Here is a 15,557-nt window from a genome sequence, read left to right as displayed (position 1 = left end):
CAGCTGGCACTGAGGGGAAAGGGGTGGGGTACATTCTGGACAGGTCAAGCATCCCATCACAGCACACAGAGGCAACAACTATTCACAGCTAACTGTCACTTTAGAGTCTCCAATGGACCGACTTGCGTGTCATCAAAGACTGAAGGAGGGAGCCAGAGGACACGCGATTACACCACTGCCAAACCCTAAAAGACCTGTTTAATTGTTAAACATTGTTAAACACCTGATTACCAAACAACAGTGGAAATGAACTCAGCATTTAACTATTTGTCAACACAGACTTGTTTCTGGGTGTGTTACAGAGCAACTGCAGGGAGAACTATTTCACCACATATTTTAAAATGAGGCTTTAAAAACAAACACACAGATCCCTGGCAAAGAGCAGTCAGTGCATGTGTTTTCATACGTTCAGAGGAGGGCTGGTAATGCCCTGCAGCTGACCTGAGCTTAATGGATCATCTTCCTCTAATAAAGCTCTGGATATGCCTGGACATGGCACCGATCATGGAAAATTAATATATTTTCAGAAAAACAAAACGAAGCTGTGCCGGGGTCCGTGTGGCACGCCGATAACGGTTTCACTGCTTCCTGAAGGTCAGGGGTCAAGGAGCAGACCACCCTATCATTATCAGCGGGGGTGGGGAGGGGAGGAGGGGGGGTTAGGCAACAAGGTGTTAGCCAGGGATCATGGGTAGCTGTCAACATGGAGAGCTACCACTGTCAACAGAGCAGCGTCAGTGTTCGAGGGAGACGTACTGTAGATCCTTGGAGATCCTGTTATTTGCAGAGTAGACATAAACTATTTAATTTAAATTAGAGCTGCAACGATCAATTATTTTCTCGGGTTAATCGAGTAATAGTTTGGTCCATAAAATGTCAGAAAACATTGATCAATGTTTGTCAAACCCGGAAATGGGGAGGTTCTCAAACATCTTGTGTTGTCCACAAACCAAAATGATTCCCTTTTAATGATTTCTTTGTTATGTGGAACAAAGAAACCAAGAAATATTCACATTTAAGAAGCTGAAACAATCAGAAATCTTGTTTTAATCATGACAAAAAGCTTCAAAGCGATTAATCGATTATCAAAAGATTTAGATTAAGTGGTGGGAAAACTTCCGTGGCTTTTCCCAGTTTCAGTCACAATTCCCAGTTTTCAGTCACAATTGAAAGCATCACAATGTTTTGTTAAACCTCCTCATAGTAACAGTTTTATAGACTCACAGCAACTGCACATAAATGAGAAGGCATCATTTCATTTACACAATAAGAGTAAATGAAATGGAAGGAAGAGTATGGTGTATTTCAACAGTCACCCTGTTCCCACCTGCCAGAAGAAATCTGAGCAAAGTGTATAAAGTCCAAACAAAGCCTGTGGTGACGACGGCCACAGAAAAGACACAAGAACAGACTTCAGTTTCAAGGATCATGTTACTGAAAACCAACGGTGCTGCAGGCTTTTAAAAAAAAATCCTCCCTCTTTTTTCCTCGCCTGACTGAGCCGATTGATCGTGGACACATTCACTGTTCTTTAAAAGGAAGCATTCCTTTCAGGAGTGGAGACATTCACCCAAACATACACACGTGTACATTTTCAACCTAATGTGACAAGTGTTTAATGTGGATTAAATAGACCCACAAATAAATTCCCACTCATACAGCAGCAGCTAGCAGTCATCGGAGGTTAAACCAGGTAACATCCCAGTCAATGTAACTTTGAGTGATTGATATTTGCTCTTTAAATGTAAAATGCCACTTTGCCAGACCGAGGTAAATATAACATCAAAACATGGTGAAATGTCAGGATTCAGTTTCTCTGCATGTATCAGAGAGATGAATATCGGTGGCATTTGACCAATAATCTGTGTTAAACAGGACCCAGAAAGACGAAAACAAAAACCACCCCTGAAAATGTGGAAAGAGTGTGTGCTGGTGGGTGAGGTGGACATAAGCCACGCCGCCATCTGCAGCTTTCAGAGCAGTCGGATAGCAGATAATAGGTTAGACAAACATATCAGTCAAGGTCGAGTGGAAAGCAGTTCAGCTTCTGCAGTTAACCATTTGCATCTCTGTAGCATTTGCAATTGTATCTATTTAGGGAGACGAAGAAAAAACTATATAAAATCATTATTTGGCAGTGGGTGGCCAATCAACACTGCAATGTTTCACCAAAAACAAAAAAAAACACCCACATTCACACTTGCAGAAAAATTCAAATGACTTTGACTGCATGAAAATGCAGATTCAGACGACTGCTCCATGATCCGTGCAGATGGCTGATGCTTCTTTCACAAGCGTTTTTACACATGCTTGCATTCAGGTGCGAGACTGTGTCTGACACATGTAGGTGTCTAGGAACCTCACACACGTGTGTGCATGGTAGGATCTTTGTGAGGTCATTTTGACCTTGTGCAGACATTTGGTCCTCAAAACTTTAAAGGGCTCTTTGAAGAGGAATACTTGGTTTTTACGGTTAGACTTGAGAGTATGTTTTGGTTAGGTCAAAGGTTAGGTTTAGGCATTAAGTTGCAACAGTTAAGGTTAGGGTAAGGGGCTAGGAAATGCATGTCCATGTTGGCAGGTTTAACCACCAGAATGACTGACAGCGAGTATCATCCAATAGGTGACCAGATGCAGGTTATTACATCAATTTCTACACATACAGTCTATAAGCTAGAGCTAAAATCATCTACTGATCACTGAAATGAGTAAGATTTCTGTGTACTATGATCCATGAACATCCGCTCAAATCTATCCGTTCCCATTAACTGCAGAGAGAGCATCTTGACATAAATAACAAGGAGGCAGCACACTATGCAAACAGAGCTATTTGTGACCGTCTGAGGCCTATATTTGTGACGATTTGCTGGCAGTTTAATGATGGAAGTTAAGCTGCATCCACATCTTATTTGCGGCACCGGGTCCACATTTAGACGTTAGCCATTTGACCTGTGCCCTTAACTGGACAGGTCTGTGCAGAGAGGATAAGACCAACATCAAGAAGCACTGAAATCTAGAGTAGAAGTGAGGAGGGAGAGAAATACCAAAAAATGAGGACAGAGTAAATACCAAAAGAACAGAGAACAACATAATTGCACTGGGTGTGGTGTGCATGTAAGTTACTCTATAATTACAATGTGCATCCAATCAATTTCACACAAAAAGCACGTTTCTGAAATACTTTATAATGAGGAGGAGGAGGAAATGGAGGGAGCGAGGCCATTCCATGTCATAAACATGTCCACATGTGGTACATGCGGCTCCACAGTTGAAGGCCCCTCTGCGTTGAAACAAGTGCGTCTGGCAGAAATGTGCTGACTCCTTAGAGGCTGTGATAAAGATAACTGAAGTCTTCCAGCAGTGGCAGGGGCCAAGTCATGAATCTATTCTAGAGGAAGTAAGAGTTGAACTGTAGGCTATGATTAGGATCATCTCGGAATGGAGAAGACTCCAGTCTGGAAAGAGGTCATGAAGGCTCAACACTGGGAATGGATCAGGGTTCCATTCAAATTACTGTATTACAGGGAAGCCTGTCACCTTGACATAGTTGGTCACAAAAGATAATGAGAATTATGAACTGTTATGGATGGTTTTGACAATGTTTTTGTCTATAGTAGCTTCAACTTTTTCCCAAAAGAAGAGGCTTCAAACTACTATGTTTTAGGGTGAGCCCAGACAGCTTAAGTAGAAAACTTATTTCGGCCACATGTATCCACAATTAAGTTCTCGTTCACTGCCCACAGTTTGAGACCATAGGTGTGGGTTGGATTGGTTTGTCTGGAAAATTGAGAGCGTCGCCTTTCGACTCAGTTCCCCGTTCACCACAATAGACCCGGAACAGTGTCCGCATCACTGCTGACGCTGCCTCCAACCACCTGTCAATCTCTCACTCCATTCTCCCCTCACTAATGAACAAGACCCTGGGATACTTAAACTCTTCCACTTAGGGAAGTGACTCTCTGCCGACCTGAAGAGGGCAATCCACCTTTGTCCGGCTGAGTACCTTGGCCTCAGGTTGATGGCGCGTTCATACCGGACGCGATGCAAATTTGTCACATGACAAGATTATATACAAAGTCAATGCATAGACACAGAACAGTTTGCTGTTCTATGAAACTAGTACGATCACATCATCTGCAAAAAGCAGATATGGAATCCTCTGCTTCCCAAATATTATTGCAACCATCTTGGATTTTGAACAAAGGACAGTAGACTCGGGGTCACCCGTTTATCACAGCATTATTAACTCAACATATACAAGTCTATCACTTAAATATAACTGCAGAACTATAAAGCCAAATTGACTGGCAGCCTGAGTGCTCCATTTGCCGGGCCATTAAACGCAAGTGATTTACATCCAGCTACTTTAAAGCATAGTGAATTCTGAGTATATTAAAAGCTCCTCGCACTCACACTTCTCTTGCAGTGACAGGCAAAGTAGGGTGTTTATTCATAGCTTCCGTCCGTGTCACTTGATGCTTACTTTAACACTTTGGCTAACGCTTAGCATGTAAGTAGCATGTAAAACCAATGTGATGTGAGCAGGTTTACACCAATTCAATAGTAATCCAACTGATCTGATTTTAGCTTCTTACTTCATAGTTGCTGATAATAACCTGAATTTTTGGACAATGTTTGGACCCATTTATGGACCCAATAATTTATCCATTGATAGAGAAAAATAATCAACAGACAAATCAAAAATAATATATAAATAATAGCTGGATGTAAAGGTCACACATGGATCCATACAAAATAAAGTATAATGCATAAATACTAGGGGTTAATATGGTCGTCAGTTCACATAAAGCCAAAATGAACAGTGGTTCGATCTGGGCCTTTTTTTAGAAAATACAGATGATTACATGCGATTACTTTCCTTCACTACTTAGCCACGATGCATAAAATGAAGACCTATAAATGTTGCATGTAAGATGGTGACTGAAGATATTAAGTACTAGCGGAAGCATACGTTTCATTAAACGTTTAAAAAGATGCCATAAAATTGTCACTCAATATTTCCTGATTTATTCCTCATTTAATCATCTATAAATCGTCAGAACAGAAAACAAAGTGCTTGTCTTGTCTCAGAAGCTACAAAACCAAAAGAGATTAATTTCACAACTGTACATGATACATGAAAATGGGAAATCCTCACATCTGATAATTTGAAACCAGTCGATGTTTATCATGATTGCTTGAAAAACAACTCCATTCAAGTAAAGGGTATCTCATGAAGTAGAGTACAATCATTTCACCTCCAAACATCAGTACATATTTACCTGCAAATTTTAACTGCATAGTAACGCAGGAATATAATGTCATCATATAAAGCAATGGACCAGTGTTATTTGCAGTAATGGGTTCAAAGTGGGTTTTTATGGCATCATGGAAAAGTGTGTGTGTACAGGCGTTCATGAGCACTGGCAGAAAACACAATAACATCAACAGGTAAAAGGAATTAGCTCAAAAACATTCCCAGGGAATTGTCACATCTCTGACACCGTGGATGGTAATTATAGAGATAATACAGTGGGAGTTATTAAAAAAAAATTGATACAGCTAGACACCAAAACACACAGAGATTCACAGGACCATGGGTACATGGCTAACTGGCTGACTTGGCTCAGTGGATGTGAACAAAGCACAAGGTCTGGAGAGGCTTTAGACTCCACTGGGGCTTTTGTGTTTGCATGGTGCTGCCAGGGGTGATGAGCACACATCCTAAATGTCCCATATCTGTCCTCCCACTGTCAGTACTCTCCTGGCCCTGCCCATGTTTTTGTTCTGTCCTACTAAAACGGTATTCTATCACATTTTTGCACTCAAAATGTTAGTTTGCAAAAATATTTATAAACAGAGATAGCTGTTGAGCAAAGGGATAAGCTGTTCATTGTAAATACATATAAATGACTATACTGTCACATTTTTAGCTGCTCTCTGGCTCTTAGCTTCTGTTTGCAGTGTAAACCCCCACAGCCATGGTCAGCTGTCGTCTCCTGTCAGCTTCAGATATGGCCTGTCCTGGTCTTTAGGTAATAGTAGATACCTGCTCTAATCATGCAGCTCATTGTAACAAGCTTTCTCTCCCACTGTTAACCCCGTCTCTACACTTGGCTCGCGAACGACAAGCTGGGCTTACACTGAGTGACTTACACCAGTCACTGCATGTCTCCATGCCATTAGATTAAGAACACCTGAAACTTAAGCCTTTAGAGGTTTAGAGGCCCATTAAACTTCATTATTATCATCGCTGTGCCCTCGAGCTAAGGATCAAAAATCAACCAGGGAAAAAGGAAGAGAGACTGAATTTCATTGATGTGATTCGTCTTTTAACTGTGCAGGCTGCCTCACATTATTCACTGGTTAATGCTCTTGGCAACAGCAGCCACACACTTCAGTTGTAACAGCATTAGATATAAACATGGTCTAAGCCATTCCGCCTCACTTTGATCCGAGCTGCTCATCTGTCACCACCTTAAAAATAAACGATAGTTGCCTTGTGTTTGCGGTGTTGCAGTAATTACCTCAGCTGGCAGGTTGAGCAACTTCTTAGCCCTTCCCATCAATGTGTACACCTACCATTTAAGCCTATCTATTATGACGTCACGCACTGAGCAAATACGCTGACTTGAGTACAATATACAGTATATATACTGTAGCCAAGGAGGAGCAATTCTTTCTCAAAGCACTAACAATGCAAAGGCACATTCTAAACCAATGTTATGAATGTTGCACTCCTTTAAAAGAACAGGGCAGCTTCTGTTGAGATAAGCCAGGGTCATAAACTGATTACAAAAACCACCATGATTACGATAATAAGCACTCTTAAGATCTGGCATCATGGTCTACCATTGCACTGCTGGTCTCCATGAGAGGCTCAGGTGTTTTTCCACATAGCAAGAGCATAAGCATACACAAATATCTGGGAGCTAGTTTGGGATCATTTGGATTTGCAGCAGCAGCGAGAATGAACCCTCACACCCAATCTGAGCTGCTGCACATGTGCACGGTGAGACATGTCAACACTGTTTTGCCAGCTGGCAGCAGTTAAAACATGCCGATGCATCAGGCCGGGCATCACAGAGAGGGAAAACAATCAAGGTGTAAAACCTCCGTGTGACAACAACACCGCTTATAATGGCATTGTTGCAGCCTGAACGCAACAAAGCTCAAAATTACCCCCCATTCATTTTTACTGAGAAAGATTAACTGTGCCTCAGTTTTCTCAAACTGGTTTTCCACACAGTGAAAGGCAGTGTGCTAAAATCAGAGCTGTAATCTTGCTTTTCTCGAGCCAGAACACAAAATATCCACCTCTCACTGGAAGAATGCCATCCATACTTTTTGTGGCAGTTTAGACTGGTTCTTGTGGAAATAATAACAACCTGTGAAGGCTCTTAAAGACTATTGTGGGAATAGTCCTTTTAAAACACATGCTTACATTATAGAGACATGTGTGTTTCACTATGATTTTTCTTTGCAATTTTCCTCACGACCCATGAATCATGCGACAGAGGAGTTATTTTGGCTCTGTGGACGATTTTGTGGCCGTTTGTTTGTATACTCCATAATATACATTTACCTACCAGTTGAACAGCTAAAACAACTGGTGGAAACTAAGCCAGTGTCATAGTCCTGACTGCAACCAACTTCATGAGAGTTTTAAGTGTTCTGTTTTAGTTCAATCCAACTAGCCAAGTAACTGAGGAACATAAACAATCACAGAAGTCTTTATGATGGTTGGATTTACTGCTGGACTGCTGGATCTAACTGGATGTAGCTGGAAAATTGAGATACAACAGTCTTTAGACAGACTTTATACCTCCAGATTCTGAAATGCAAATATTTTCTTAATCTTAAAGGCTTAATCTGAAGAAACAGACCTGTTAGACCCCAACTGTCTCACTTGCTTGCAAGAGAACACAATCGATATCTACAGGGAAAATAACTGATGCAGACATAGTCAGATGTTCCAAGTCTGGTCAATTGGAGCAACTACACCTTTCAGCACACACCTGAACAAGGTCAACTTTCAGAGACCTTTACAAGGCGATTCAGATTTATTGGTATCATCAGTACAGCTGCTGTTCAGTGATAACAGCGTAAAGTTCATTTCCTGGATCTACGCAACCATCCCAGATTGATTGAAAGTGACACCTGACAGCTCTACTTTCCCTCAACCGTGTTCTCCTGTAATCCAAAAACAAACTGACATGACATTATAAGGTCATAAAGTGATATTAGACAGCCTTTGGCACAAACATCCTTGTGACACCAAACATGACACCAAAATGTGCCATTTACTAATCATTTATTTCCCCTCACAACATTGTGCAACAAAGAGTTTACTGCCTTTCTAACAATACATATTCCCTGCCAAACCACAAAGGCAGCCCATAAATGTCAGCTGCATGACAGGCAGCATCGAAACATGGATTTCTCCCAAGAGGGAATTAGTAAAAGAAAGGCTTCAGGGCTAACCCGACTCCTCACACCCAACGATGATTCACTGAAGTGAACAAGTGTGCATGTGAGATCAGGCAAAGATGCAAAAAAATGGACAAGAGCCATTATGTCTGTGCCACCTCAGCACATGGGTGGCAACAGCCCACTTCAGCACAATAGCACAAGGCCGCTAAAAGGGATCTCCTGGATGTCCACAAAGAGCAGACTTGATGGTAATCTACCCGTTTTCCTTGAAAGAGAAGCTCCTCTTTCATTGATTAGCTGCTTCCCTGCAGGAGGTTTTGACAAGAAGCCAAGGTTTTAGAGAAGAAAAGCTGTCTCTCTCCATCCCACACCGTCGCTCCCTTTCTTTCTCTGAATCCTCACTCAGCCATTGCACATGCACATGTCGGCGTGGAGAAGATGCTGTGCCGTGCACCGCTCAGTGTGTGATGCTTCACATGTTTTTCTGTCAGCACACAGAAATAATACTGTGAGTCACTCACACAATGAGGAAAGTGCAAGTCTTTGCCAAGGGGACCCACAAACAAACTGACCAATGATGTGTCCCTAAAGGCCTGCAGCGGCAAAAGAGGTGTCCAGTGGAAGTGGGTCACAGTGCTGCTAAACTGACAGGGGGATAATAATTTATAGATACAGTGTATGTGTGAGTGTCTCCAGAACCATTTCTGGTATCAACACAGGACCAGTCGTCCTCATGGCAACCAAAGCTCCTTACTAGCAAGTCATTTATGTGCATCTGATTGCAGTTAGAATTACGATTAAGATTAGGGTAATGTGTTGGTTTTACCTGTCCAAATTAAAGTAAGTCAATGCAGTGTCCTCAAAAGAATAGCTGTGTGTACACGGTCATGGCATTTTCTGGCATAAACACCGATCTTGTCGGGACCAGCAGTCCTAGTACGGACCATGGTCATGTTTGGGATTAAGATGTAACTTGTGGTTAGGTTTGGATTATCTGGTTAAGGTGTGGGATGAAGCTAGCTGTATCATAAAAACAATAGCTACGCAAACCTGTGTGTGTGTGTTAGCAGGTGCTGCTGCTGCTGGTGACCGCGGTGTGTTTTCTAGGCCCACGGCGCTGACTGACAGGTGGCACCGGCTAATTAAGTCACAAATATACATTCACGCACTTAATGGGAAATTTACATTTACATATTTACATTCTTCTCGACTTACCTCAGTGCCACGCGGACTGTGCTCTCGTCCTGTCCCGTCGTCATGGTTCCTCATGCAGTGAAAGGAACCCCCCCCCAAAAAGCGGATTTATCAGCCTCGGCTGCTCACTCTGTGGCAGAACAGCGAGAGGAGGAAAATAAGTGCGCACTCCACCGAGCAACGGAGCCGCTCACCTCCGCTTAAACACGGCCATTTGAAAACTAACGCGCACACAAAAGACATTCAGCGTCGTTGTTAACCATGACATGAGCGTGGAGGTGAGGCAGCAGCGTCTACGTGCGCTGCATCTTTGCGCAGTTCGCTCCGGATGCTTCACTTCATATGCAGAGTACTGTCGCTGCCGCTGCGCGAGTCATTGCTGCGTGCGCTATAGCCACAGCGCACACACACAAACACATACGCAGATTAAAACACACGCGTGCGTGCGTGCGTGCCCCCACCGTGTGTCTGCTCCGTTTACGCACCGGGAGGAAACCGCAATGCGTCAGCAAGCCACGCCCTCTCCAAGGCACCAGCTGTGAGGTGACGTCATGACAAGGTAGTTATGAATTGCAAAAAGCAGTAAGAAAAAAGTATTAGTGAAATTAATCACTTTTCTACCGCTGGAGCTGGAGACAATGTCATCTGAGGTGAAGGTGGGGTCCACCCTGGAGAGGTGGTGGTCTTCTGTCCATCACAGGGACAACACATGGAGACAACAACCATTCAGTCTCACAGTCAGTTTAGAGTGTCAAAATATTCTATGATCTTTGCATGTTTTTGGACTGAGTACCCAGACAAAACCCATACTATGCACGCACACAAGGAAAAAACATGCAAACTCCACACAGACAAGGCCCTCAGTCAAACCGGTGACCTTACAATACTCTTTTTAGTACAGTACAACTATAGCTGTGGATCCAATAACTGCAGTAGAGTATTAGGACAACAAAACTGAAAGAAAGAAAAAATAAAATGACTTGAAATTGGAAAAATTGTGAGATTAAAGTCAGAATTCTGAGGGGAAAAAAAGTCAGAATTCTGAGAAAGAATTCTGAAATTAAAGTCAGAATTCAAGATCAAAGTAGGAATTCTGGGATTTAAGTCAGAATTCTGAGATTAAAATTACTGTTATATTATTAATATTATGCGTGTGTGACTTTTTTCTGAAAACTGATTTATAATTGACTTATAATTCTGACTTTAATCTCAGAATTCTGACTTTAGTCTCAGAATTCTGACTTTAATCTCAGAATTCTAGACTTTTTTCTCAATGTAATCTCAAAATTCTGACTTTAATCTCAGAATTCTGACTTTAATATCAGAATTCTGATTTTGATCTCAGAATTCTGACTTTTTTTATCTTTCTGACTTCTTTCTCAGAATTCACGACTATGATTTCTAAATATCATAGAGCTTACATTTAAAAAAAAGAAATCAAGAAAAAGCCTTAAAAACAAAGATAAAACAGTCATGTAAGAGCAATCATTTAATGTGAGGACGTTAATGTAAACATTAAACTTTACCATGGAGTAATGAAAACACATGAGGTTATGCTTTAAGGTCAAATGACATGACAGTTTGTCAAAATTAACTCTGAACTGTGACATTTCCGATTAAAAGATAGATGATAGAGGAGAGAGTGTTACCTGAGTGATATCAGCATGAAGTGAGTTTGACTGTTGATCCAGTTGGATGACAACAAGCAGTGAGCCCCACCTGGTGGCACACAGAGGTATTACAACAAAGAAAAACGCTCCAGAAAAGTTGGAGCTCTTTAGTGACGTCATTAAAGCTGTCATTTCTAGAGTAGAGCCTTTAGTGCCACCTTGTGACTCTAAACCATCATGGGTGGTTAGAACAGCTGGAAAAATAATGTCAATCAAACAAAGGAAACATTAAAAAATGTAATGTGCATTTGTTGGATAGCCTACTGACAGAGAATTCCCTGAGTTAAATATCAGTTAAGTATTTGATGATGTAGTACATTTCAATGTTGGCCCAATTCAATTTCCTTTCCAAATCATGAATATTAAGGGATTGTAAAATAAATTATACAATTCTGCCGTTTTTCCACTACTTTCTGACTTTTGCCAGACACACAAGTTTATCAATTTATCAACTGTATGTAAGTGTGTCCTCCTTCAGTTACCACTGTCTGTCTGTATGTATATGTGTGTACCATGATACAGTGATACATGTGATAAAACTGCAGACTTCCCATAGTCTGACAGCGTCTAAAAGTCAACAACATTGCTGTTATCTCCTCTGGTGCCACATCGACAGGAGAAAAAAAAACGCATGCACGCCCTTTTGAAAGATCATCATCCACCGTATGTCACATCAGCTCTCTGGTGTGTGTGTGTGTGTGTGTGTGTGTGTGTGTGTGTGTGTGTGTGTGTGTGTGGCACTGAGGCCACCAGATGTTCAGTCCTCTTGCAGTTCTGCACCTGCTGCCTCAGTGAGAGATTTACCAGAGGCAGCAACTTCTCAATGACGGAGCTGAGGACCTCGAGGAGGCTCTTTCACATGCAAATGTGCCGCCCACCAATGCAACAGTTTTGCATCACACAATTTCGCTCTCTGTCGCTCTCTTGACCAATAAAACACCATCCTTCTGTGGCATTTTGAGGATTTATTGTGAGGATTGGGAAGATGTCCACTTAAAGCCTCATCTCGAAAAAGTATGGAATCTAAAAACAGGAACTATTGACTGAGCAGTAAACACAGTGTCACTTGGCTTATGTGCTAACCACATAAAGGACAAATACTCAATTAAGAAGATAAGTTAAGAGATAAGATAAGAGAGTCCTTTATTCGTCCTGCAGTGGGGAAAACTTTACAGCGTTACAACAGAAAAGACAGTAAGGATCAGGATAATAAATAATAACCGTGCATTAACAAGAAAAATACAATATAAAAAGATATTAACACTGAGACTATATATAGAAAAGTTTAATAGAGTTAAATAGAACAGAATGTATAGTGTACATAATAGATAATTTCCAGAATATATATAGTCTGGACTAGATATTTACATTATAGACAGAGATTGATCATGGGATATCATATGTTTATATTGTTTATATATTGTTTATATTGTACATGGGATGAGGAGCCTGGTTATGTAAGAAGAAATGAGTTTTAACCGTGATTTTAGATTAAAATGGGTCAATACAACCAATAAAATAAGAGTTTTCACTTGTGAAAAACCATGATTGCATCACCTTGTGACTGATATATTAAAAGATATCCAGTGATCATGACACATATAATAACAATAGAATATTATAACATTATATTATGTTATTAAATGTAATTTAACCGACTGTTATATATAAAAGATGACTACACTGCTGATGTTTTTACTTGGTTTATTATTCATTATCTCCATATTTTTTTAATTTTAATGTGTTAACTTAATCACTAGTAACCATGTGTGACAAACTTATTTTAACCTATTGAAAACAAAAGAATCATAATTTGGCTTTTAAATTGCATCCTGGCCTTGATTTCAGGGCACATGTGAAATATAAACGTATACATTCATGGACAACATGTTAAGGCGGTTTAAATAACGGAAATAATCCACAAGATCACCTTACGTACGCTAATTATTTCGGACCCAGAGGAGCTGAGTGTGTTCTCATCACATCATGGGAGACGTGGCCTTTGTTGTGGGCCTTATCTCCTGTGAATTTCCCTGCCTGCTTATTGACAAAGGCAGCCAGATACACTCACTCTTCATTATGGAGAGCAGTGACATCAGCTGCTCGGCTGTGTTACCAGGATACCTGGAGAGAGAGATCCAGACATCCAATTAAAACACAAGAAGAGAGAGAAAAAAAGAGAAGACGATGAAGGGGGGAGATGAAAAAAAAAAAAAGCACAGGCTCCAAATCAACTCCTGGATAATTGTTTTGAAACAGAGCAGCAGCAGCAGCACACTGACACACTGAGAAACAAACCAACAACCATCAGCAGCATCACACAAAAGGTGAGTCCCTGAATGAAACCGTGTCACTTTGTTTGTCAGATGGTTCTTAAAAGGAAATAGAAGAAGAACAATAATAAATACTGCTAAATGAAAAAATGTTCAAAGAGCAGTTTGTCTGATTTAAACTTTGAACTCATTCTATTGAACCCAATAATCCGCTGTTATTCTTATTCTTGGTGCTTGTATTATTCATTTCTAACCGTAAAGTGATAAAGAATTTTCCTGAATGGAAAACATCAGTCACAATATGGACAATATTGTACTTTTTTGCAGTGCAGATGAACAGGCTGTCTAAATTCATTATGCTGCAAACTTTCAAGTAAACATAAGTTTTTTATTTAATGTATGTAAATATTTAAAGTGTCTTGGGCGAGTTTCATATAGTTATATATTAATTTAGTTAATAATTAACTATTTGTGATCAAGCCTGTCCCTTTTTGACTCTTTTTTTTTTTTTTTACACAAAATTGCTCATACAGTTGTTTAAACATTGACTGTAAAATATCACCCTCTGTGAAAATCGAAGTAGTAGTATGTGGTGTGTACAACTGTACATAATTGTACTAATAATAATAATAAAACGGTGGGTCAGTTTTGTGGGTCAAAACATTACTATTATTATTATAATCTACCGTATTCCTGGAGGCTGCTACTGGAGCCACCATCATGATTGTTGGTGGAGCTTCCGGAGCAGAAGCGGAAGCAGCAACAGTACTCTAGTTCAGGATTATGATGATGGTTTGACACTGACTTAGGTCTTTGTTAGCCTATAAATAAATATCAGTTAATCTAATTCTTTACATGCAATATTATTTAGGTAATACGGACACTGTTGCATCTCATTTTTGCTCCTTAATGGGCTGAAACACAGCGTGCTAAAGTGCCCCCTTGAGGGGTAAAAACATGAGAAAGTTCCCTTCAAAAAGGGTATGAAGTTCCCTTCTGTCCCTACATGACAGTGTCCCAAAGGGTGACCTTCAGTGATGTGTAGAAAAGGCACATCTCTGTGCTAGAAATTAATCAAACAATAATGTGCATGGCCCCAGATCGCACTTTGGACATGTCTACCATAAGTGAACACACATTAGGTGCCCTTTAAATTTTTCTCAGTAGGTGCCCTAAATTCCAAGTACTATGGTGATATTCATACAATAAAGCAGTCTTATAATGAACTCTTAGCCTTATGTTAGCACTTGATGGGTTTAATTTAACACAAATCCTGATATATGTTTGTCCTAATCAGAACTGGCGTTAGTTTGACACTTGTAGTGTTACTTTCACACTACAAGATTTACTGTGTAGAAGAAGATGACAGTGAAAAGTTAAGATCATCCTTTTTAAGCTGAAACAGGTGATGTTACCACATGTGAGCTTGCGTTTAGCGTCCTGTTGCCATGGAAAACTTCAGCGGCAGTTAGGTCATAATGAAGAGGCGTTTGTTTTAGTTATCTAAATCAGTGCTCTAGGTCGCTGAAGTTAAACTCGCCTAGCCCCGCCCGTCTGAAAAACGCAAGTATATTCACCAAACAGCCTGAATTTTCCCCGCAACTCGTTCTTACAGGTAGATTTTCTCTTCAGGTACACACGAATTGTCCTATTTCATACCCCACTTACCCTCGCGGCCACGTCTCACTTATTTGAAATAAAAAATATCAAATTATCCGTTTGGTTAGTTTACGCTGACGTGAAATTCGGTTTCATCGCAGCCTACAAGACTTCGCGCAGGGTACAGTAAACTCACAGCAAATCTCCGCTGGTGACTTTGGAGGGTGATGTAGCTCGACTGGCTGTGCTCTGGAGCAGCCTGGTCACCAGAGCTGCACAATAATACTCGTAAATGTGATGTGTGTCCGCGACATGGGTTGTCGATAAACACATAGGTTGTGGTCGTACGTGTTGTCAGGGCGTGATGACTCGTAAGCACCCGTACAAT

At 40.7% G+C, this 15,557-nt stretch overlaps 1 protein-coding gene across 3 annotated transcripts in view; it reads right to left on the bottom strand.

The window, feature by feature from the left end:
- Nucleotides 1-9,897, bottom strand: part of LOC310930258 (kinesin-like protein KIF21A) — a 41,412-nt gene extending 31,515 nt beyond the window's left edge. For all 3 annotated transcript variants that reach the window (XM_083893182.1, XM_083893183.1, XM_083893184.1), the window contains exon 1: nucleotides 9,649-9,897. In XM_083893182.1, coding sequence (XP_083749308.1) covers nucleotides 9,649-9,692 — 44 coding nt within the window. In that variant the 5' untranslated portion in view covers nucleotides 9,693-9,897. The remainder of the gene's footprint in view (nucleotides 1-9,648) is intronic.
- Between the last annotated feature and the right edge of the window lie 5,660 nt (nucleotides 9,898-15,557).

The sequence above is a fragment of the Microchirus variegatus genome, assembly GCF_963457635.1.
Source record: "Microchirus variegatus genome assembly, chromosome: 8".
Lineage (NCBI taxonomy): Eukaryota > Metazoa > Chordata > Actinopteri > Pleuronectiformes > Soleidae > Microchirus > Microchirus variegatus.
The sequence above is the reverse complement of the archived record's forward strand: the minus strand, read 5'-3'. Positions and strand labels throughout refer to the sequence as shown.